The sequence below is a fragment of the Phaethon aethereus genome (genome assembly GCF_964289735.1).
Source record: "Phaethon aethereus genome assembly, chromosome: 16".
Lineage (NCBI taxonomy): Eukaryota > Metazoa > Chordata > Aves > Phaethontiformes > Phaethontidae > Phaethon > Phaethon aethereus.
This window is the reverse complement of record NC_138592.1, coordinates 2,459,152-2,484,755: the sequence shown is the minus strand read 5'-3', so window position 1 is coordinate 2,484,755 and position 25,604 is coordinate 2,459,152. Positions and strand designations below refer to the sequence as shown.

The following is a 25,604-nucleotide window of genomic DNA, read 5'->3' as shown; positions in this document are numbered from 1 at the left end:
TCCCCCGAGCAAAGAGCCCCGAGCCGGCCCGTTAGAAGGGCTGCTGCCCTGGGGCTCCCCAGAAACCGCACTGTGTTTGTCCAGCTGGTGCTGAAACTAAAATTACCGAGCAGGTAGGTGTCTTTTTGGATCCTGAAGGACTCAGAAGTCCAGCTGGAAAAGGGGACGAGTGAGTCGGCTCCGCTGAGGCGATGCTCTGCGGCAGCGGGCTGGTTCCCAGCGCCCGGCAGCGTGTTTGCTCTGCCATCTAGGGTCCAGGCTCCGCGGCGGGCTGCATGGAGGAGCTCTGGCTGCTCGGCAGGATGGCCTGGAGAGGGGATTTTGGTTTCAAGCCCCTCTGGAGGGACTTTGCGCAACGCAGGCAACGCACACGTGCGCCAGGACGCGGCTCGGGGATGAGGGAATGCGGGTGGTTCTGCCGTGGTGCCGCTGCCTGGCTCGCGGGGAGGGGGAGACCTGGAGGTACCACCACCTCCTTTGGTCACGCCACGTGGAGGCGAGGAGGAGGAGCTGTTTTTCTGGGATTGCTTTTGTATTTACTACTTCAAACCCCTTCCACCCAAGGAAAATGTGCCTCCACGTGTTTGCTCCAGCGAAGCCCCGTTTGTGCATAGCAGGGAGCTGGGATTACGTGGTGCGCCAGCTCTCCCGGTTAATCTATCACGCCTCGCTGTGCGCTGCCATTTGGTTTAACCACTTAATTAAAACCGTCTTAATTGATTTATATTCACTGGCTCCTTCATGCTCTTATTTAAGTAAAAGCTTCAGCTGAGTCAGGGGAAGGCAAAGGATAACGACCGCATTTTATTATTTGTCTTCTAAAGAAGAAATCATGACCTGAAAAGACACGGAGACCGCGTTTGTATCTTAGTGCGGAGAATCAGCCCCAAACCTACCGTCTGCTTCTGTGATTAAAAAGGAATTGAGCAGAAAGCTACAAAAATTAAAGAAATGCCAGATGAACAAAAACCTCACATCAGTGCTGGTGAGTGGCAGAAGGAGAAAAAGAAACAGCAAGGACTTCTACTCCTTTTCGGTATGAGAATGTTGGACTGACAAAGTGTGTCAGTGCAGCTAAATCATGTGTTCAATAAATCACCAGGAACTGTGTAATTGGTAGGTCTGGTCCTGGGGGAGTACCTGGGACTGACTCAGCTGAAGCTGAGAAATCCCTGAAAGCCAAAGGGGAAACAGGAGCTCGGGGGCATTTGTTTGTTTTCTTTAGCATCTAAATTCAATGGTTTAAAGCGTAATGTTACTGGTTTTTCAGTTGTATCCAGAAACCTGCTCTCTCCATCTCTGACTTGCCTCCTGTTAACAGTCTTTCAAGGGCAAGGAGATAAAAAATTTGCTCATGAGTTTTGTGTGAAAAATGTGATGTTCTATTATTTACTGAATTCCTTATCTGTGCCAAATTACATAATCTTTTAAAATGTGTCCTATGGCCTCCTCCTCTTCCTTCCACTTCATTTTATGTCTGTCTTACTGTTTAGCTATGTATTATTAACTTCCTTACATAAAAAGAGAGCGATCACCTTGCTGAAAAAGGTTCCCCTCTCCAGAAAGTTGCTCTATGTCCAAAACCACCATTAGGTTACTATTAATGGAAACAGGAGAGCGCTGCCAAGAGGGTAAATAAGGGTAAACGATACCCCAGAGCAGTGCTGGAGTAGTGTTAGATGGATCGGAGGGGTTTCATTCACAGTTCTGCCGCTGAATTATTGCACAGTTTCAGAAAGGAAAAAGGTTTCTGCCCACCCAGGGCTGGAAACCCGAATGCTGGAGTCAGGTGTGTTGGTGGCATCACATGCCAGCGTTGGCTTTCTTTCACCTTGGACAGAGAAGCTCCAGCTGTCTCAAACTGAGTGCCCAAAATTAGGACTGAGATTTTACAACCTGAGTCATCCTCTTGTGACAACTCCTGCTTACCCCTCCAGTGAATAAGGCACAAATGTTTCTTTAATTTCCAAGAATAGTATATGGTTTAATTAGTCAGTGAATGAGGCACAGAAATACCCAGGTTGGGATCCTGCTTAGGAACAGAGCTTGGCAGAGTTTTTGGCAATGAGTTCATCCTGCAGAAGTTTTATACCCTGTCACTGCATATACAACCCCGAATAACCGTGCTCATTTGGGAAAACAACTTTTGCTTAACTTCTTAAACCAGCTGCTTTTGCTCAGTTATCAGCAGGCTGTAAACTTGCATGGGAGCATCCCCGAGTCACCGCCATGTCGTCGTGTTATCGCAGATCCTCAGGACCCAGTTCCCGGCATCCTGATAGACCACGCGGTTAAAAAGCACTGAGGGTAAAACATCCCTGCCCAAAGAATTTGAATAACAATCGTTTCCCCTTGAGCAGCTTTAGCTGTGAGAAGAGCAGGTAGATATGTTCCTATGATAGCCAGGGCAACTACAATCCTAAGGAATTTGGATGGTTTGTATTCATATGAATTTCTTCCAAGGCTCCAGCATTTACTTCTGCTCCACTAAAAGGGATATTTACCACTGCGGGGAAAAGGGTCCTCCTGATGTCTCCTCTGGACCAGACTATCAGGGCACCGGAGGCCAATTGCCAAGAAAAAGCAATGTCTCCTGCGTGGTGTCCCTCGTCGGCTTGGTGAAGGTGCAAGCAAGGACTCCAGGTCCGCTCGGCAGCTCGGCTCTGCTCCGGCACAGCGGGTACCACGTCCGGCTCCGCCAGCATCCCTGTTCGCTGGGATGCAGCACACGCCAACGCACCAGCCTGTTCAGATGACAGAGGGATGCGATTTAGTAAGCTGAGAATTTTCCTGCTCATCTCACTGGTGTGGAACATTATGAGAGAAAATATAAGGGTGTTATTTAAGTACACCTTAACGTGCTGTGTCCATCAGGAAACGCTTGCACCCGCCCTTCTTCAATAGCTCTGGGGAGGACAGGAGCTGCTGTGAGCAACTTTGAGCCAAGTCATCTGGTACAACCGGCGGGCTGCTGTGCCTGAAGCAAACTTGTCAAGCCTTGTCCAAATGACGGGCAGGTTTTTTAAAATCCAGGCACTGGTTCATCTAGACTCCTGTACTTCACCTTTCTGGAAAAAATATCAGTGTGGCGGGAGGGATTTTATTTTTTCTTTTTCTGTTGCAAAATGGAACTGCTCTTTCATCAGCCAACCTCACTATAGAAAATACCGTCAGTCCATCCACCTCACTCTTAGAGAGCTCTCCAAAATCCAGCCTGCCTCTCTCAAGGTAGGACTGGTGCCTGGTAAGTAAGATAATGCATGGGACAGATAAAGGTCCCTTTCCGGTGCTATTCCTTGGCTCTGAGCCCACTTTGATGACACCAGCCTCAATTTTAACATGGTGATAAGGAGCTGGCACGGGTGGGTGAAGAGCTTCGGTAACCATCCTTTATCTGTCAGGATGCGGCTGATGTCTAACCTTAAGAAAATCAATATTATGATATTATGATGTCCCTATGAAGGGACAGTGTCCTTGTAACTGAGGGCACTTGAGATTTCCGAGCTTGATTTTATACATCAGAAAGAAAAATGTTGTCTAATGTTATAAATAAGAAAGGGACGTGTGAAGGTTTAATGCCAGGAAGGGTCAGGCCCTCAGTCACCGTCTTGCTGCTCCTCATCAGCCATTAAATATGTCCCCAAAGCACCAAGAAATCACGAGAAATAAACAAACAAAGCGAACAGAAGTGCAAAGAAAAATAAATGTGTATTTCATCTCATGAAGGTTAAATCCCAGGTATTTTTACTGAATGCAAATTTTCCATTCTGATGCTTTGAGGCTTAAATTAATGATTGTGATTATTTAATTCTCCTCCATTTCCCTTCCGATTGCAACCGTCACTGTTATTTTTAATATCACACATATACAGTTTTGCAGCTGCCACAGTCATTCATGTGAAGGTTCACGCTGTATCGCGCTCAACGCTTCGGTGTAAAAGTCTGGGCTACGTCACTCTCCTGCAGCGCTGACGTAAAACCACCTGTGACTGTGTCGTTCGGCTTCCAGCTATTCCCTTAGAAAACTACAGGTCATTCCCTCGGCATCTGTCCCTATAAAACGTACATTGCATAACGTCGTGATTGAAATGTACAGAGGAAATTACACATTCACCAAAAAAAAAAAAAAAAAGTCCGATTGCTATTTTACAAGAGAAAGTGTGTACCGTTCAATACATACAAAATGTTTTAAAAGTGTACATAAGTACCAAAGGCATTATGAGAGATTCTTTGGAGATGAAACGAAAGTGCAAAAAAGCCAAGGCAACAGAGCAAATTAAAGGAAGCGAAGCAGCAGCTGTCTTTGCCTTCTAAAGGACAACCAGAGGTTCATGCTCAACCGAGCCCCGATCTCTGCGAGCGGGCGGCCAAGTGAGAACGGTCTCTCCCGGCGTGAAATTCACCTCAGCGCGCCGTCAGGACACACGCGTGAGCCCGTTCTAGCCTAGTTAGGGCCAAATGAGCCCCATGCTGTTCTAAACCGTGATAGCGTCAAGGTATCTCAGGGAAACGGCAACGTACTCCAGCAACGGATGTACCCTTTGCTTAGAAACGTATTTGGCACGGAAGTGGCTCTTACAGCTGATAACGCTGGACCTAGAGATGAATTTCAGACCAATCCAAAATCTGATTACTATTATTTCAATGGCATCCAGCAGTCTTTAACTGGAAAAGTTAGCTCTTCGTGCCTTTGTTTATTTAAACACTGAAGGATAAGTTCTACCCAATATAGCTCTCATATCTGTGAAAATAAGGGCAAAATTAGATCCTAGAGGATGAGTCATTTGATGAGGTTGGTGAAATCTCTGTATAGGGGCAGTCGGAAAATCAGATTTCTTGATTATAATTTTGTCATTTCTTTCATAAGCCTAAGATCAAAAACGGGCTTTTGATGACTCTTTTCTTAAATGTCTCTTAAGCAGGGGCTTTTTTAAACATGCAGGCAAAGGTAAGAGCGGGACCCACAGGGCAGCGGGATCCTCTGCCCGGGCAGTAGCCCACGCTGGGGCGATGCCAGGTTTGGGGGATGCCGTGGCGCAGCCCATCCGCCAGCACCGCTGCCGTCGGGGTCACCCTGCCTCGGCACGGAAAGCCTTTGTCCTCGGCTCTCCGATGGCGCGGGACAAGTGTTCGGCCACACGTCCTAGGAACGGGCTTTTTGGGTTGGACTTGGAATCGGCACGGGCCGCTGCATTCTTTTGTTTGTTTGTTTGAAAGGAAGCCAAAGAAATTATCATTTAAAACAACTGCATCACTCCGCTGCGTGGCCTGTGCTGCCTTCGGAAGGGGGATTTCTCCTCGGGATGGCAGCTACACGTCAATCCCCTTTGCAAATCTTCCTTTTTGATAGAAATACATTAGTGAAACAGTCTTTTTTACCCACTCTCCCACCTCCAAAAAAAAGACCTTTTTTTGCCCCTGTGCATCTCAGATGCAGCTTTATCTGTTTTAAAGCGTGTGTGTGCATGTTTGTATACATATGCACGTACAGCGATACATATATGCATGTACGCAAACAACACACACACGCTTTTCCAGCCAAAGTTGTGTTGTCCTTTCATCTTGCAGCTTATGACAAAGATAAACTGTGAACTTCATTCAATCTGTACAGAATTTACAGCTCAGATGAATAGCAATGAAGAATATATAGAAATACAGTAGTTGTTAAGTATTTTTGGGCTGTGTGTACTTGTTTTGTTCAGGTATTTTTTAAGTAACATTGCAGAGGCAATATCACCTATTTTAGCTTCCTGGTAAAATCTGTTTAAAGAAGCATTCCAATGCAGTGTATTTCTTAACAAAACAGGATCTTCATTTTTCTCTTTTCCCAGTTATGTTGAGTCACATCACAAACTAGGCAGGTAAGACTGTTAGGTGTCTGTTCAACGCACATATGCCTTTTACATGTAGTGATACCTATCAGCATTTGGCATGTAATGTGCAATCTGTGTGCAGTATATGTGGATAGTGTGCCAAAGTGACACTAAGCGAGATAAATTTCATAAATACAATGTCTATACTGGAGAAACAGGAATATAGTTTTAGCGCGTGGAGCATCGCTGGATAAGAACAGCGGCACCCACCTATACGAATTACTGATAAAAGAATAAAATATTTATAAGAATAATTTATTGAATGTCCTAAAGCATTTGATATACCACGCAGTAACCGCAACTATATTTAAAATCTGCTCTCGAATTAAAACAACAAAATCTCTGTCATTTATCAGCTATATCTTGTTTTGCCTTGGTGTTCCTGAAAGTCTCAGGTTCTCTACCCCGTGCGTGAATTTTTTGAGAAAAAGTGAAGAAACTTCAAATTTTAGGGTTTGGGTTTGGGTGATGGGGAAGCGTAGCCAACACAGAAGGGTCCCCATCCTGTCTTCTGAGAGGAGCACAGGATATCTTCAGCTCCAGGGAAGATGCTAGACCAGTGTCCTGGACCAGACGGGACAGGAAGGACCTGTCACCAGCTTTGATGACTTCTCCTCAGGCCATCAGCAAGGCTGAACATGGTGTCTAGAGAGATGCTAAAGGACTGAGCCCTCTGTAGCCACATCTGTAATAAACCCCTTTCATGAGCATCACTGCATATGTGAAACACTGGGTCATGGCCTCTGTGTTGGTCAGCTTTAAGGGATGACCGTGAAATGCTGCTTCTGCTTTTAACAGGAGGTGCCCATGGCATGCTAAAAAAAGGAGGCATTTTCTCATCTTGGCTTTCAAGGCTTGTGCTGACCTTTTCTTGTGTGGAGTGGGAAGGCGAGAGCATCTCCCCAGGTCCACAGTCATCAGTGTCAAATGGAGCTGAAATTCCAGGGGAGGTTTCACGGGCAGCGTGACATTCAGCCTTGGTTTTGGGCCAGAACCATCCAAACTGGAGATTTTGGCAGGGCTTCTACCTGAAACCGTTAACCCTGTCCTAAAATTATAGGCATAGCTGCAGGTGAAATCTAGCCTGAGCTTGGCACTGAATTTTGGAAAGCTTTGCGGCTGCGGTTAGCTCAAGTTTCTCAGGACTAGGCAAAGAGATGCTGCTTGAGCGATTCCTCTGCAGCTGTGTTTACAGGGATTAGGAGGGGGGCAAGATGCTGCCGGGTTCACCGGCAGCTTTGGAAATAGCACAGCTTGGACCAGCTGCTTTCCCTTTCTCCCCATGATCAAGCTGGAGCCTGGCATGCAAAGCCACACGCGCAGACCTCTGAAGGGGACTGGGGTCCCGAAAGCAGCTCTTGCTTCAGGGAGCAAAAGCATCAACAGTGTTAGAGCCTGAAAGCTCTTCTCCGAGATGTTCGGCTTGACAAGACAGGCTGAGCCGAACCCTCATCCCCGCTTCACTGCTACAGCCAAGGGGACCAACCCTCAGAGGGGCAAAACAGCCCCCACCCCTGCGCTGAAGAGCTCCAGCAGAACAAACCAGGGATGTGCCGAGGCCACGGTGGCTCCATGAGGAAGCAAAGAAATTGCCAATAAAAACCCAAACTGTCACGCTAACAAAGCATGAAGGCTCTCTGGTGCATGTAGTGACGCCAGGCCAAAAGCACGTCTCAGAGCAGAGTTCTGCCATTACGTCTTCACTTGTGTATAGTCCGGACAGGGAAGGTGAGGATATGGGACCAGTGTCCAACTAGATTATGGCAGCGGCACGAAGAGAGACAAGAGACTGCAAACACCAGCAAGGTGGGCAGACCCTGAAGGCCTCGTGACCGTCTGGTATTACAGCAGGGAGAACTGTGGCAAAACGTTTATGGAGGTATGAAGGTAGCTCAGCGCCTCTCCGTAAGGAGAGTAAGAGCTGCTTCCACAAGGAATGGATATGGCACGGCTGCAGGGTCCCCACGACCCCCAAGGGCTGTAGACGAGGGTGGATGGAATTTCCAAAGAGGGGTCTCCGAGGCTGGGGAGTCGCGTTCCCCCCTGCCCCTCGGGCTGGGCGGCAGGCCCAAACGCACGTGCAGCCCAGGGCTGGATGCAGGCGAGAGAACCCTGTGGGAATCCGAGCAGACATACGGCGAGCCCCACACATGTGGGTTCAAATGGTATCCCCTACACGACGACCAGGCCTCCATCCTTGGCACCGCCTGCCTTGTTCTGCTTGCTCCTCCAAACCCTCCGAAAGGGGCATCTGGGATGCTCTTCTTCAGAGGCGTCTGGATGGAAGGGAGGTTGTTATACACAGACGACACAACTGGTACTTCTTCCTCCCCACGTACACGTTTCAGGGAACCACAGGTACAGACGTGGTTTTTTTACCCCTTAGTTACAAGCAGTAGAAGCGGAGTTTGTGCATGCTCTATCAGAAGGATGGGGCAATGATCGGTCGCAGCATGAAAGACACTTGATATATCAGCGTTACCTACAGAAGCACCGCAGCACCCTACACGATGGGCCGCCGGGAGGACGTCGCCTCCCCAAAATGATGCTTTTGGCAACATTACCTCGACAGGCACTACAGCAATCTGGGAGTGCAGATACAGCTGGAGCGTATTGCTGTCTACTCATCTCAGGCTGCATGCAGTAGCAGGCAAAATTGAGAGTACAGTCAGGGAGATAGTCGGGAAAGCACATTCATACGTTAAAAAGGACCCGGCTGCTCCTCCTGCAGCAGCCGCTCCTTGCTGCTACCTAAATTATAAGCGTGATTAATACTGTATCAAAACGTGTGTAATCCCTCTCCCTCTAGACGCTAATATAAGGCAAGCAGTATTGTGTCACTGGGGCATCAAACACTAAGATACACTAAAGGAGATTCCTACGCATTATTATTATCCTTATTATTAAACAAAAGACCCCCTATTGTTATCGTTGGAAAACCAGGGAACCCACACCCTGATTTTGCTCTGTGACGCAGAAAAATCGGGGTTTGCAAGAGTTTGCTTTTACACCACTGAGCAGCAGGGACCCGCGAAGGGCTCGGGGGGGGCTGCTGCCCTCACCCCTGTGCCACCGCCCTCGGCATTGCGGCCTCAATGTTACTTGCAGGTGAAGGAGCTTTTGTATCCGATTTCCTTGTTTCTGGTTCATGAAAAGGGGGCTGATGAAAACGGAAGATGCTGACCATGATGGAGAGCGGGCGAGAGAGGATGCGGGCGTGCGGGCACGGGTCGGAGGACCCCAGGCGTGCTGGGAAGAAAGGGATGGAGGCTCAGGGCTCGCCCAACATGAGGGTTCACACGAGCATGGATGGAGAAACAGAAATCCTTAGCCTGCTCCTGGGCTTTTTAACATTCCCAATAAAATACTCACTGCCAAGGGTCTCCATATGGGATAACTCTTGGGCAAATCCCTTAGAAATTTCACTTTCTCTTTTAATTCTTACATATTTTCTTTAGCAGTAATGTTGCTGTGACCATAGTGGTCTGAGGATGTAAGGGAAATGAAGATTGCAGTAGCTCCCTCTTGAGAAAAATATGAGTAAACACGTTTTTCTTTGCTCTTGGGTAACTGTTAGGAAGGGGAGCATTTGTATCTGACATGATGCTCTGGCTTCTCAGGTAGATTATACAAACGTTCTAAAAATTCACATAATTTAAAATCTTAAAAATCAATTAAAAATGTAAAAACATACCTATTTATCTGTAGATAGCAATGACCCTGCAGAATTTATTTGGATTTATTAAGCAGCATTTGAAACAAAACACATTTTTAGAAAATCTGATCTATCACATAGTCTGTCTAAAGAAACATAATGGCTTTCGGAGCTGGACAAGAGGTTTGTTTTCAATGAGTTCCTTAACATTTTTGTTTTAAAAGTTATTAATAAGAAAATGAGTCAACAAGGAAATTCACATACAAAATCTGCACTTGAGTAACATTAAAGTCCCTTCCCAAATATTGGGAAATTCAACTTATGGCTAGTGCTCTGTTCCTACGTCTCGGGGTTACGTTACGAAAGGCCACCTGCACAGAGATTGCAATGTCTCCCGTTCGGAGACATGAACTCCTCCAACAACTCGAACTCCGCCAACAACTTGGACCTGAAGCACCCAAAATCTGCCTGTGGCTTCAGGTCCCAGTCTCAGGGATTGCTCCATCCCGCAGATGGGGCCATTTGCAGTATTCCTCTCCAGACCTAGACCCAGATTCTGGGATTAAAAAAAAAAAAAAAAAAAAAAAAAATTCCAGAAGTTTCTTGGAGACCAGATCCCAGGCTCTGGTCCAAGGCCAAGGCTTCTCATTCAGCACAGACGCACCTTGAAACCAGGCTCTGTGCGCACAACCGCGCATGGGCCTGGGCACCCCTGGAGCAGCTCAAGATGGCCTGCTGGAAATTTGGCTTGCTTCCTTCTTCAGCTCTCCTTGGTCTACGCTGTCCACACTTGGCGTTGTCTAAAACCTGTTTCTGACCTCCAGAAAATATAGAACCAGACTTGGGAGGAATAGGGCAGCAAAGATCGGCCTGAGAGAGGCTCAGCAGAGGGACAAGTTTGCCTGTCCATCCATTCAAAGGTCTTTATCATTGGGACTGCCTTATTAGCAAAACAAAACCAATTTATTTTCTTTCAGGCTAGTGGTTAAGACTCCTTATGGGAGATTACCACCAGGAGTGGGTGATACAAGCATGAGGGAATGGAGGGATTGAAAGTGAAGACTTTGCAGGAAGTATTGGACTATGATTTAGGACAGGAATGAAATTATTTATGTCAATAAGCAACAAGCAGGCTCTGTTCTCATTTATACAGGCATAAATAATTTCATGGAAATAAGGAGCGTTATTTGGACTTAATTCTGGTGTAAGTTAACCCAAAAATCCAGGTCTTTTTGCCTAGATGAATGAGAAGTGACGACTTATGGCATGGTTGTGGATGGAGGCATGTGTCAGAATTTCTTTGAAATGATGCCACAGATAAAGGTGGAGTATTTCTTACAACTTCCAAAAAAATGTCAAATTTGTAGCAGTGAGATAAAATCTGTGCTGCATGTATATAAAACCAGGTTTCTGTAATCAGTGATTGTGGGACAAATCCAACACCTTTCAAAGTTACAAGTCAGAAGATATTCATAAACTCTGGTGTAGTAACTTGAGGACGGAAAACACAATTCTTCCTATGCAGTCCCTAAGGGAGGTAAAAGACTGCCAGGTTTCAGCCTCTGGAAAACTCGGAGGACACAGCTGGGACTGCGTCTCCTTGGGACACACTGGCGGTATTTGCTTTCAAGGGTGTAACATCATCTGGGCAGGAGAAAGGGATTTTGCAATAAGAACTGGGAAATGGACATTCAAAACCAAGCCAACAGAACTTCAAAATGAGGACACGATGAAAACTACATCCCACAAAAATTGTGCCTTGAAGTCCTGTTGACTTTCCCTCCTATATTAAAGACTAGTCATGTACCTGTGCTGCAATAGGACCGCATGACATCATCCTCTTCTGGAGTTCCTGCCTTTATATCATACCCTTCTGTGCCAAATTTCCAGCAGGCCTCAAAAAGTAATTGCAAACAAATAAGATGATAAATCTTTGTTATCTCTGACTTGGACAAAATTTGCAGCAAGGAGCTGGCTGGAGCAATGCTGACCTTTGCCTCACCCAATGCAATTTCCCTTCTGTGATCACTAGAAACCACGTGCCACCAAGTCTGATTTGGGACCTGCTGACATTTCTTGCTCTACCAGAAGGCATCTCGTTTTGCAACACGCCAGGGGCAAATCTGCACAATTGGCAGCCATTTTGCATTCAAAGATTGCAAATATGGAAGCCAAGAGCATCGCTGGGTTCACTTTGCACAAAGAAATCTGGAGCCAAAAGAAGTTTGGGAGCACAAGCAGGGAGGGAAAAATTGCAGGAGGTAACAAAAAAAATGGATCAAATGGGAAACAAAGGAACTAGCATGGCTGAAAGCCTAGGTTCCCTCTAAGAAAAATGTTTTCCCCTCCTGAACAGTGAAAAATGGCAGGAAAAAATGTGCAGAGCCTTTCCCCACTCCTCAATCGCATGTGAAGACCTGCGTGTTGGTCCTGAGCACTAGAAAAAGGATGGTTTTATTTCCTGTCTGCAAGCAGGAGGAGAGAAAAAAGCTGTGATTCTCCCTCCACCTCAAGCAAGTAAATGTTCAACCTCTCAAAGGCCACACAGAAATGAAGTTGTCAACTAAATATCTTTAACAGGCTCTTGATATGACACAGGAAAAATGTGGAGAGAAGGGGTTTGAAATCACAGACAGAACCCCAGCAGAAAACACACACGGGATTTGGGCTGTAGATGCATGGGAGGGCTCAGAGGCACAACTCTGGCCATGGTGTTCCAGCCCTGAAGATGGACCCCAAAGACACTTTTCCTGATCCACCCCCTTGCAAAAAAACCCCTAACAACCAAACATCCCATTCATGTAAAGGGTCACTTTGTGACTTCATTTTGGTCCCAAAAGAAACTTCGAGCATCACTTTTCCCTTCTCCTTCCCCCAGCTTGAATGAGCTGCCGAGGTTCCTGGTAACGACACTAAGATCTTTCCAAGAGAAAGTACTTTAACAACAACGAAATGGGGCAGACTTGGATTAGCACAACTTGTGGGCAAGCACAGGTAAGAGGCTTCTGAAAGACCATGAAGAAATGAAGCAGCACCTCTTAACTCAGCTTGAGGGATCCAAACAAAACCGAAGGATGTCCCGAGAACATGGGTGTGAGATTCTTGGCAGGGCAGAAGAAGGAAGGGAAGATTTTCACGGGGCATAGTGTGTGCAAAAGTGTTCAGGCACAATGCAGACTGTAAGAAAAGTGCCCGCTCTGACCAACAGGGCTTCAAAAGGATGGAGCCCAGCACTTAACTCGCAGCAGCGCGGGGACCGCAGCATCTTGCATACCCACCCTCTCCCTTTGGCCTGGTGGCCGTGCCACCACAACAGCACTGTTGGCCACAAGAATGGCTTCCCCTTCCAGAGGGGTTGCTTTTGGTTTGCCTTTGCTTCCAAAGCACCTCCAGCTCTGTTGTCAACAGGAGGAGAGATAATTAAATATAATACATGGTTTAAAACATAACATTCCAGCCCCGTAGTCTCTTGTTCTCCTTCTCTGTCTCATTTCTCTGCCCTCTGGGTTGTCTCTCTTCTTGCACTCAAGCTCATATTTCTGAGTTTCTCAATTTCCTAAGATGGGATCATTTCCAAACTGTTCTGGTTCACAGCAGGATCCTAACCTGTCCCACTGAGGCCATGTCTTCTGTCCATGCCAATAATCCAGCCACTATCCCTCTCCTCCAGGGGCCTATGCAACGTTTCCATGTATTATATTGGAATTATGCCACCTTTGTGACAGTTAATGAGGAACCACAGAGTAACAACCCCCCCATAATTACATGTGACCTGAAATCTAAGCCAGAAACAGACACGTGTTCATTCCGCAACTCCAAAACACCTAAAGGTGTGATCACCAGTGCCATGACGTGGCAATTCCCACCTAAGGCTTGTCAGCCACCAGTTACTGTGAGGTCCAAGAGCCCTGGCCAGGTGATTTATTCCTGCCCTGCACTTCTGAAGATTCCCAAGAAATGCAAATTGCCTACCCTGCACCATGAAATAATTTCACCTAATGATCTTAGAAAGAGAGTATGAAAGAAATTTGGACTTCACGGCTCCAGTTCGCTCACTGCCGTGACCCCTTCCACAAATGCAGGCTTGGACCTGCTTGTTCGCCTCCCAGAGTAAGCTGCATGAAAGTATCTGCCAGCTAAGGATGTCCTAGAAGGAGGAAAACCTTGGCTGTCAGTCTCCTCGAGAAGTTCAATGCCTGGACAGCTGGAGCGGGCAGCTGCCAGCGCTCGGACGTGGCTCGGTGGCTGCAAGAAGGCTTCACTGCCTGGGGGCTGACCAGCCCATGTCACTGAAGGGTCCCTCGCCCGTGGCCGACCTGGGAGGAGGACCACAGGGCGTGCAGAGGTCAGAATCGGTGTCTGATTCCCCTTCTGCAATGTAGGGTCTGATTTTGGCCACGGCTGCATAGCAACCGTTGTTAAGGATGTCCAAATTCTCTTTGGACTGGGAGATGCTAAAGCCGCTGAAAGAGCGCTCCAGTTCCTCATGGTCTACCGAGGGGATGGAGATGGATGTGTCGCTGTCTCTCATGGCACTCTCGTGGTGTTTGGTTGTAATGTCTTCATTCCTCAGGTACTCTGCGCTTGCCCTGTGCCCACCGCTGTACGCTGACAAGGAGCGCTCGTGGGAGGGTGGAGGTGGGATGCGGACCAGCGAGCCGGGATCTCCGACGGGTGAGGAGCCATGGCTTTGCCGCTGGTAGACCTGCTGCTGGCAAGATGTTGACGGTGGGCATGTGTTGGTCGGGGCTGGCGGGGCAGAGAAGTTCTTCTGACCCATGGAGCTGGTGGACCTGATGATCTTGATGATGCAGCCGTTCTTGTCAATGTGCTCCCTGCTATCTTCAGGGCTGTGGTAGGGAGGTGCTGGGTCTGGTTCTTTGGATCCAAAATAAGCCTCTGTCTCCGTTGGTGGGATGCCCATTCGTTGCATGTAAATGTTCACCAGGAAGTCCAGCTTCTTCTCCATTGACTGAACCTGCAAACACCACAGTTCCAGCGCTACGCACTGCACACAGGTTCAAGCACATTAACATCCTGAGTACAAGCAACCTCCAACCCAGCTAGGCACAGGTGTGGGGCTGGGCTTCACAGATGACCTCTGCCTACACTGACCTACACCAAACTGAAACTTTTAGTAAATGTTTAATTATCTCCTGTTCTGAAGCATTTAATTCTCCACTTTGCTACAGGGTTTTCCTTAAGCTCCTATAATCCTTTTGACAGGCACCAAATTCCCGGAAAGCTGGAGCATACTCACATCCTTTCAGCTCCTTCCTGCATTTGGCACTTGCCTGGGCTCAGCTGGCCATGGGGATTGCTGAGCCTTATCCTCTAGGAAGATTTTCATCTTTGGCAAGGCCAGCAGCTACAGCAGCCAGGCTCATGGGCTCATTTGAAATACATCTAGCATGGTGGCAAAGAAACCAATGTGCCATTTTCAAAAATAATGCAGACTTGTGGTAAATTCACTAAAAAAGAAAGACTATGTGTCACAGACTCCAAAGTTCCTGTTTTGAACGTAGTACTTAGGCTTTTAAGACATTTAGTGCCCATTCATAACATCCACCTTGTTTCTTGTTCAAAATATTCTTAGCTTTTACTTTTTTTTCTAAATGGTAATGTCCCACTGGAGGAAAATAAAGCAAGGAAAAAACAACACAATGCATGCAACACCCTGTGGTAAGAACCCCCTCCTGACCCAATATACCTGTTTTTCAACTTTTCCAAGCCTGCCCATCATGCTGGGGTCTTCAGGCAGCTCCCCCTCCGCTGGCCCTTTGGTCCGATCCTTGTCGGTCATGGAGGATCCTCTCCCAACGATCTGGTCAACTCTACCAGGATCAGAAAATCCCCCCGCCCCCGGAAAAGGACCTGGAGTCAGTTGGAGGCAGCAGGCGAGGAGGGCTCCACTTGTCGCGCCTCCGTGGGACAAAGCAACAGCCTCTCTCCCAACTAACACTCCAAATTACTCACAGACACGCAGTGGCACTGAAGTGTTAATTCAGATGCAAAATTCAGAGCAGTATTAGCAGAGTTTGGAATTATCCATTTCTGTTTATACAGATAAAACCTGGCACATTATGCACAGTAAATTTACCCACTGCAAAGTACTTCTTTAACTGGCTTTATTCCAAATCAGTTAACTTCTTATTTGTACTGAGAAATTATTATTTTGGGGGAAGATCAAGTTTTCTTCCTAGCATATGTCAATGGGGTTTTTTTCAGTCTTTGCAGCAGTTTCCTCTCTTCGATGCAAATGTTAAGTGTGTAATTCCCACGTCCACAAAAATGAGCCGTAAGATCCAGATGCCCAGGTGTAGTGCTAACTCTTTTAGCGGAATTACATCAAGGCTGAATTTGGTCACAACTCACCAAACATTACCGAATTGTTTTCATCTCAATACTATGGCAATTCACACCTGTATCATTAGACACTTTCTATTAGCAGGGCTCTGAGCCAGTAACAGCAGAGGACATACTCCTGCCAAATCAGCAGCTAAAGCTACTGGGAGCGTTGGTTGCCACTAACTTCTTTACACACATTACATTTGCAACTCCTCCTTCCCAGTCTAGAAACACCTGGGTTGATATACAGCTCCATATGCAGAGGAAGAAGGAGGGCAGAGCCAGTTTGAAAGCTGGAAGTGAATTTTATTTGAGGCATCAAATTATAAATTTTCTCTAGAGTGAACGCTGGAGCTTCTTGATCCCTCAAAAGTCAGGGGAGCAATTCAGTTTTGGAATAGCTTCTTAATGGCAGCCCGGTTTATAACCTAATTCACACCAGGCAAAATTTACTCTTGCATAATGCACCAAACGTACGGGTGGCAGGGGAAAAGAAGGGTTAATTAATCTGACTGAAACCAAGTTGAGGTATCTTGAGCGGAAAACTCAAAATGCTTCTTACGCAGTTTTGCCGTGTGGGCCATGGGTCCATGCACCAGGAGGAGGAAAAGGAAGGAGCTGAACACAGACAGACAGGGGAAAATGAACAAACAAAAAACAAGGAAAGGAATGAGATATGAGGCTATTTCCAACACGAGAGCCATCTGTTTTCTTTACATTTGACAGGGACTTAATACATATGTTGGCTGTTGACACTAAGGGACAGATATCAGTGGGTATGGACCAGCGTGGCTCCCTTGGCTTATATTAGAGCAACAGCAGTTTACAGAACCAGAAGATCTGGCTCAAAGAGATGAAGTGGATGAGCACATCACACCAAAGACAGAAAATAGAAGCCAACAATTATTTTAGAGTTTATCTTTGATCCCAGAAGATACTTCATTTGGGCAGGGATGCAACAGAATACAGTTCTGTTTAACAAGTCGTGTTCGATCCTTTGCTTAGCAATATAAGCACAGGAGTACAAGGAGCACCAAGTGCTATAATTACAAGTGTGAGGAATATGCATGCCTTATTTCTCTCTTGTAATGGGAGAAGGAAATCATTGACATGTACAGGAACTCCCCACAAGGGATGCAATTACTGACATGACATACAGCACAAGAAATCCTATGACAATGTCGTTACCGTGTAAGCAAAGAGGTATTAAATTGGATACCTCAGGCTACCTTGGTTTGGAATCACAAGTCAAGGCGTAGTACAGCCACTGTACGAACTCCTCTCCTGTATGCACAAGCAAGTAGACTACAGTAAAACAATGAACACGCATTTAAAGAGGCCCAAAGTCTAAATGCTACTGGATATTGTGGAAGGCCAAGGACAATCAGGGTGCTCTGTCCTCATGCCCCATCTAGCACAGCACTAACACTGAAATGTGTCAATTAATGGAAATGAGATGTTCTTCAACAGTTGCTGAGTAGAGCAGGCAGGCAGGACAGACTGTAACACAGAGAGGAAAACTGAACATTGCCATGCTACGGCGTATCGTAATAGCAGAGACAGTCTTGTACAACCCTATTTCTAATCTTGCAGAACTTGAGGAAGGACTTCTGCTCTCTTTCATGTCCTTAAGAGAAGAACTATTCAGTAAGTGAACTTCACATGACCAATGTGAAGCACAAGGGCCAGCTGGCACTTCACAGATGGAGTGATCACTAGTATCGTATAGAAGAGCATTGATTTCTTCCATCACCTTCAGGATGTTCGTAACTTGCCCACAGACCTGCTGTGATTTAAAAGTAGGACTGTAGCCCTTCTCGGAGCTCACCTATAAAGCACTCAGAAGCCCTTGCCCATATACGATTGATACCAGAGCCCAAGAGAATTCCTGCTCCATTCATTCCGCTCATGCCTATAACATAGTCCTGACTCCTGAGGCGGTCATCTTCCACAGCTCTGAGAAACCAGAGCCAGATCTCGCCCTGGAAGCAGGGTCTGCACTGAGGACGGTGTGGTGGGCAGCTGTGGGCCACTGACTTCAGTGCAGAGACGGGAGAAGAAGGTGAACCAAGTCCTTCTCTCTTGATGGGAGAAACCAAGCTTGAGATCTCCCACCCCTTTGCTTCCCATGGCAGAAGTTAGACCAGAGGACAATGCTCCTACCCTCAGCAAAGTGCAGAGATTTCATTTGTGCCATATCTGATACAAGAGAAGAGAGGAATTTCCTCATGAGCTCCCAGCCCACTTGTACCTAACAGAGCACCGCAAAGAGCAGGAGGACCTTTAGCCATTATAAAAGAGTCTGTGGTTTTGTCCAAATTGGGCAGCAAAGCTCAAAAGATGAAGAAGAGAGAACATATTCTACCTTTGCAAGCAGAGGGGCATAGTCTATGTTCCTACCACGTGACAAAGGACCACAAATCTTCTGAGATGCCAAACCCCATCTCTGCACTACATCCCGCGGGGAGCCTTGTGTGTGCCCAACACTTATTTTGGCTGTGTCAAATACATGTGTGCAGAGGGAATAATTCAGCTGAGGCTCTGGAAGAGTCAGCCCCGTGTTTTTCGCTTCGTGGCAGAAGAAGATTCAGAGATTTCTAACGATGCAGGACGAACTGTGCCATCTGCTGTCCTTGATAGGCTCTGCTGGGTCTTAGTTTGGGAGGGAGAAAGGGGGTTGCTCTTTAAAGTGAATTTCAGTATCTTTCCTTCTTTCTAATGATACAAAAGAAATGTAAAGTCTTGCATCAGCCACAGTGCAGGTTTTCTCATGCTTCATTATGCTTCATGCTAACAGTGCATGCAAAAAGGTGTAATATGTCACCCTCGGGCCAGAAGCAGACATCAAAAGGTCAAATGGCTCAAATGAGATAAAAATGAAGTGTTTGGGAATATATATTCAATTCTTTTCTTTTTTTCTTTATCTCTTATAATTTTTTGTACACAATCCAAGCATTGAAGCCAAACCCCCTTCATCCATGTCACAGGACTGGCTACTTACCTCCTCATTTGGCAATAAATTTGCTCTAAACATATTTTCACCAATACCCGTTGTCTAAAAATTACAGCTGAGGTTGCACCTATTCTATGTTAAATCAGCTGATCAAGGGAATTTGATCCAAATTGTCTGTGTGTACAGCATGGAGCAAACACCTTCAGCCAAACCACAGCCGTGGACACCCACTAGCATCCATCCGCCTTTGCTCGGAGCTACTTGCATGGAGCTACGACCCGGACCCACGTGGTGCTGAGACAATGAAGGCCATGGCAGCAGAGCCCGACCCAGAAGTTTTGGATTTGGGCTTGGGGCTGCTCAGAGCTCTGGTTCCCATCCATTGGGCACCTCAGGCACCTCACAAGTCCCACTGGTGTCTGTGGGAGGATGCAGCTGCCAAAAATTAAGCACAGCATAAGCCTTTTAATGGGTGGGAGGAGGGGTTTCAGCAGCCTTCTGTGCTCTGCCGTTTTCTGGAGCCTCTCAGTCACAGCTCAATAGAGAAGAAATGAGAAAATTCATTTAAAAAGGGAGCAAGTATTTTTAAATTTTAAATTTTAAAAAGTATTAATGTTCCAGGAGCCTAGTGGGCATGTGCAAATGGATTTTTAATCTGGCCATCAGTATTAGAAACTGCAAAAACAATGGGGAAAAAAGTCATTAATATTAAGCTGATATAGCAACAGACTTGGATTGAATAAAATAAATATCCCAGTTTGAGGCCTCCTCCCCTTAGTACCCATCGATGACATTTTCTGTGTGCGAGGCACAAGCTTTCACACGAAAATCTGGCCTCTAGTGAGGGCTTGTTGCACACCTAATCTTAGCGGTTAAATAAAAAAGTATTTGAATTTGTATTTTTATTTTAAAATCAAAATGTTTCTGCAGATAAGAAAGTTATTTAATTTTTAAAGACTAGTTTTGAGTCTCATCATTTGTGAGGGAAGAGAAATGGGAAAAATGCTTTTCTGAGAGCATCTTTTTTCCGAGCTTAAAGCTTGGGGCTTCTGAAAAATTCTCTTATTTTTTTTAATGTTTGAGCTAGCTGAGGAGGAAAAGGTAAGCTTCCAATATTCCTTTTACTCACGTTCCTCAAGTGAAGATTACTCAGAGCAGCTTAAATAAAAAATCAAGAGATTTGTCACATATTAGCTCTTAGGGAGGGCAAGTACATTTAGAAAAAAAAAAATTTAGGCTAAGCTTGCTGCATTTAAAAATCACCTATGATTTGTGCATGGAAAACAATTTCTGGCAAGTATTTATACTTGCCTTGGGTTCCAGTGGTCACAATACAAGGTGAAAATACAGCTCAGCTCACAGCCCTGCTGACCAGACCTCAGAATGCCCTAAAACAGGAACTTCAGCGAGAATATGTGCCTCGTGGCATCAGCTTTAGGTACGGTTTTACCTAAGGAGAGAACTTAATAAGGGCAATGAGAAAAATCACGCTGCGTGTCTGAGGGCTGGGCTTGACTATTGCTCTTCTTTCTGCTTGCAAAATTGGGATTTAATTTTGTTTTACTATGAGTCCCGTGGTTGCAATATTTTAACACAATTTTTTTCCTCCATGGTCAGTAGAGTTGCATCAGCAAGAAAAAGAGACCCCTGTGTTCACTGGATATGAAACACTTCATTCTTACTTTGCCCCCTGAAGTAAACCTATTTCATAGCATAAAGAGCTGCGGAGGCTCCTTTGCTTGTCTGTGGAGTGTTTTATCTTTTAGAAAGTAGATTGTTCCGTTTATATTGGCTTTGTGGGTAAATATTCCACCTTTTACATTTGAAGAGAGCCTGATAAAATATGAGATTTTAAAAAGATATAATTTTGCTTTCTAACACCTAGAAGAAGACTGAAAATAGAAAATACGCTAGCTGAAGAAACCGATGGTTATTGATAACCGTATGAATGTCTTTTTTTTTTTTTCCTTTGGCTTTCCTAGTGTGAAAGCTCATTACTAAAAGTAAATCAGAGCATACCCAGAGTAGCAAGCCCTTCTAAGTCATGATTTAGCAGGCCGCACTGCTAAGTGATAAATGCCGTCATATAACTGGCATGAAAGGGGTTTGACATTAAGCAAATGAAAAATCCAGAGGAAGCGGCATTTTGGTGAATCCTAACCTAGGCGAGTATTGGGGAGATTCTTTGGAGGAATACATGGGTCCTTTGGTTGGATACTTCTTATGCCGGGGAGTTGAAGGGGGTGGGGGACCCACAATCATATCTATCCTGGCAAAGTAAATAAGAAAAAAAGACACCAGCAAAATGCATAATGAAGCAACACGTAGAGAAAAGTCGGTCAGAAAAGTTGCAGAAAGAAACGACTGAAAAACAGAATGACAGAGAGAGAGAAAGAGAGAGAATTTGAAAATATATTCCGCTGGAAACAGAGGCTCTCTCCTACCACCTGGTTGTCAATGAAAGCCAGAGTCTTACCCACCCCGGGACAAGATTTGGAGATTTGGGCACCACTTAAGCATCTTTAGGAGATCCCCCCGCCCCACATGTAATAGGCAACATGCTTTACCCTCTGGAATATATTTGCGTATGTGTAGCAATATCCCATTGAGGTGGTCGGATATGAAAAAGCATATATGCATTCTCCTTTCAGTTCCAGTGCTAGATAACACATCCTCAGCTAGTCCAGAAAAGCATGAGCCATTGGGAGTCAGCGAGATACGCTGCGGGATTGTGTAACTCAATGAATGGGAGACATCCATGGTTGGCAAGGTGTCAGGATGAGGCACGAGACAGTGTGAACACAAGACTGAAAAGAGCACATTACAGACACAGTGACAGAGGCATTAATGATTAAAGAGGAAAGTGCATGTAAACACCCCAGAAACGTGCTTGAATAAAGCTTTAATCCACCAAAGCCCGGGCTAAAGGAGGTCACAGCCAGCCCTGCCAAGCTGAGCTGGCAGGGAGAACATAGTGCTTTGATTGCTGAAGGAAAGGGAAATAAAAATATCTGTTCTCCAAGATGCCCCATGACAACCTCCCTGGGCTCCACTGTATGGGTTCACTGTACGTATAGTGCTGGTTGGTCATGCCCCAACATTGGCCACGGCCACTCCAGGCACACACCTCGTCTACGGGGTGCTCTCTCCAGTTGTACTGGGCAGGTGACCAGCCATGGGACCTCTTGGTGCCCAACTGGCTATGATGATGGATGAAGACCCCAAGGGGGGTCTGCTCCCGTCACCATCACTGATCTTCTGCTTGGTGGGAACAGTGAAACCAGTAAAGCTGCCTGGTAGCCCTGGATCCCAAATCCAGATATTTCACACTTTTGAAGCAGCTCCTGGTCCTCCTGGCTTCCCTGCAGTGGGGTGGATGACAGCCCTAGGCTAGTCCAGCCTCAGCAACCTCAGCCTCGCAATCCCACAGGTACAGCTAAGAGGAGAATTCAGTTAGGTCTTTAAAAGCTGCAATTCCTTACCCCAACCCCTCAAAAACCCCAGCCAACCACACTGCTTTGTCTTTGGAGCACACCACCTTGAAGGACTGGCAATGGAACACTTGGGTGGACGGTGAGGCAACCAGCTCAGGGTGTTGAAAACTCAGGTGTCCCACCTGGAGCCAGTGGAGATGACAACCCCAATGGCTCACTACTCACTGCAGAGGCAGCCCGGAGGCCTCTCATTTCAGTTTATTAAAGTTAGGAAATATCAGTCCCCTCCTCCTCCTCTTCCCCCTCCAGACTCAGCTACACGTCTTGCATCTATAATCATTGAACCTGGGCTGAACAGGGGTAAGAGGCTCAAAGAGAGGAAATTCTCCAGGACATTTTAGTTTCCAGCGCAAGGGAGAATTTACCTTCTGGCAGCAACGCTGAGAAAGTTACCTCTGCTGTCTGTACATCAAAAATAGCAGAATCAAAACAGTCTCTGAGAGATTAATGGCAGAAGAGAGATTCCTCTTTGTCGTCAGACAATTTTCCTGTTCCATTCCTGGGGTTCATATTAGCTGTTTGCATACCCAAACACGTATTTTTGCACATTTTCTGACTCTACCAGAGACCTAGATGGGTTTGAAATTAAAGGAAAACTTCCCCAATGGTTTCCAGAGGAAGCTGGGCTGCCACAGCCATCAAAGGAAATACTTCCATTCTCCAAGTGTAAAAGTATATTATTCTGACTGGAGATAGCCTATGGCCAAGCCCTGCCTCCGTTCTGGGTGTCCTTCGAGCTCAGCAGAACTGGGGCCGCTTCTGCTGAGCCGACACAGTCGGGGTATGTCGGGGTTTGGGGTCTCATTTTCAATGTGGGACATCAGGGCTGAGGGAGCAGCGGTCAGACAAAAAGGTTTAGCTCAGATCCTCTGTGCAGGGGACCAAATTCATACGGGTTTTTTTTCAGGAGAAAATTAAATTTTAAATGCCCTTTTAAATGTTCCATTTGTCCCTTTTTCACATTTCTTCCCCTATTAAAACTAACTCAGGTCTCCCTAAAATGTGAGCACAGAAGCTGAAATGCAGTTTGGCTAAATCACACCTACGTTGGTGGGCTTGGATAAGAAATCCCCATCTGCATGTATTTTTGGCAGACTGTGCCACCCGAGGAGGGATTCCTCTTAAAACAGCTTAACATCATCATGGTGGGAGCTTCCTCGCTGCCCGCTCTGCCCGGAGCAGCAGGGTCACAGCCAGCACACCAGATTTTATTTTGTGTCCCTCCCAGAAAGGTACCAAATTAGCCACATTAGACTTAAGACTGGGGCACCAAGCCTTTGCTGTCCTGCCAGGAACACCACAGAGAGAGGCACCTGCCTTACCTATGGGATATACTATGACAGAAACTCCCAAAGTAGGAGGATGAGCCCTAATTTTTGTTTGTATGTCCTGGGGTGGGCACTAAGACACTTTTAGTGGCATAACACCACCATTTGCAGTCCCTGTCCTCCTCATCCCCATGGGTTCCAGCCACAAGCATTGACGTTTTCCTTGAGGCTTTCTCTTAGGAAGAAAAAGAATAAGCTGTAGTTGCAAAGGAAAGTGTCTCTGTCCTGGCAATACTTCCACAATGAACAAAAAATGGTGAAAAAAAGAAGCAGAGAGAGGGGTCTCTTGCCTGGCCTGAAGGTTTTTAATCCGGGAGAGCATGTCCAGGTGACCGGCTGAATACTGCTCGATGACATCCATCACGTCGTAGGGCCGAAGGCTCTCCTTGAACTTGCGCTTGGAGACGAGAAATCTCATAATGCTGCAGGAGATGGAGAGGAAAGGCACAATATAGTCGCTGGGCTTGCAGCCTGAGCTGCTTAGTGGCAGATAAAAAACACTGCAGGGAGCTGCTTGGGAAGGAAAATGGAATAAATCCTAACCCTGTGGGCTTGGGAGAGGGTGCGGCAATAGGAGAGGGGAAGGGGACTCCAGGGGCTCGTGGCTGAAGCTCTGTCTGTGGTGAGGGGTACCTGACGCCCCTTGGACTACCAGCTGTGCGAGTGTCCTCTGCACCGCTTTTATAAATGTCAGCACTAAATCTCAAAGTTAGTGAGAACGATTGTTTGGATGCATCCCTGCAGGGGATTTTCCTGTTTCTCCGCTTATTCCTTCCCTCAGCAAAAATTGCCCTTTCTGGCAGAATTTTCTGTAAAGGAGGGCAGGCCACCCAGGGGAAAAACAGCCTGCAGCACAGACATTTCAGCCTGGACTTCAAATTTCTTTTTTTTTTTTCCCTCCTGTTTATTTTTCTGGGCCGCTTTCCCCCTCTCCCTCTCTTACCACACTGCCCTGATGCTGACTTTCAGTCCTGGTGTCAAATCTTCCGTCACAAACTCGCAGTTGCAGCTTTTGTTCTCATCAGGAATGTCTTCTCCGGGGAGGCTTGCTTCTGGGTTTGGGAAAGGGAGGAATAAAGACAACGCGTTACTATTTCCCATGCTGGTGCCATGCGAGAAAAGGCAAGTCCAATCGCAAACAGCAATCCCAGGGGGAAGCATGAGAGATGTCTTTGCTAAGTATCCCAACAGAAGCATTTCCCCAGACGTGTTATGGTGACATCCAGCAGCTCTAATCCACCTCTAGATGCCTGACCCTTCCTCCTTTCCCCATCCCTATATACATAGATACATACATTATCACCGGTCTCAGCAGGGTTTTTCTTCTCTCTTATTAAACAAAAGGACTGGAAGGAGAAGGAGACCTACGGGAGCAACCTGGCCAGCAGCTCTGCCCTTCTTCGGTGGGGAGGGAGGGGATGTCGGGGCCAGCTGGGGATTTGGGGTCCGGCATGGCGCCCCAAGCCCTCACCTTCTGAGTTCTGCCGTGACGCCGCTCCCTTGATGCGGAAAGCTTGCCGGGCTCGGCTGCGGTCTCCAAAGCTCCAGCTCTTGGGCACTTTGCTTGGGCTGTCCTCGATGCTCTGGTCAGCGCTGGGGGACCTCCGGATGCCCTGAGCCTGTGGAGAGCCTTTCCCTTTGGTGCCAGCACCGCGGGGACTGGAGAAGACACGATCTTTCAAACTGACCTTCTGACTGTTCAGAGAAACACGTTGAAACAAAGACAAAAAGGAGACAGCAGGAGGAGTCATTCTGGAAACCACGCAGTCCTTCCCCACCAGCCATTAGAAACCAAGAGCACTTCCAAGCAGCAGTGAGATGTAGTTTTGCTGTTGGCTTTGGTTTTTTTTAATATATGTTTCTTTCTTTTCTTTCTTTTTTTTTTTTAAAGAAAGCATTGTAGAAATGTTTCCGTCATAATGAGTGAAATGGGAATGATTATTAAGAGAGAGAA

The 25,604-nt window shown here is 46.5% G+C and overlaps 1 protein-coding gene across 4 annotated transcripts in view; it reads right to left on the bottom strand.

The window, feature by feature from the left end:
• Positions 1-13,785: 13,785 nt before the first annotated feature.
• KCNQ2 (potassium voltage-gated channel subfamily Q member 2) overlaps positions 13,786-25,604 on the bottom strand; it is a gene marked incomplete at its 3' end in the record, with an annotated part of 65,746 nt that continues 53,927 nt past the window's right edge. The window contains exons 12-17 of one of the 4 annotated variants that reach the window (XM_082007379.1): positions 25,122-25,341; positions 24,594-24,702; positions 23,941-24,072; positions 20,990-21,097; positions 15,238-15,361; positions 13,786-14,505 (exon numbers count right to left, since the gene is read on the bottom strand). In XM_082007379.1, coding sequence (XP_081863505.1) covers positions 13,786-14,505; positions 15,238-15,361; positions 20,990-21,097; positions 23,941-24,072; positions 24,594-24,702; positions 25,122-25,341 — 1,413 coding nt within the window. Of the gene's footprint in view, positions 14,506-15,237; positions 15,362-20,989; positions 21,098-23,940; positions 24,073-24,593; positions 24,703-25,121; positions 25,346-25,604 lie in introns of all 4 variants that reach the window. The other 3 variants (XM_082007378.1, XM_082007381.1, XM_082007380.1) reach the window with 3 other exon arrangements.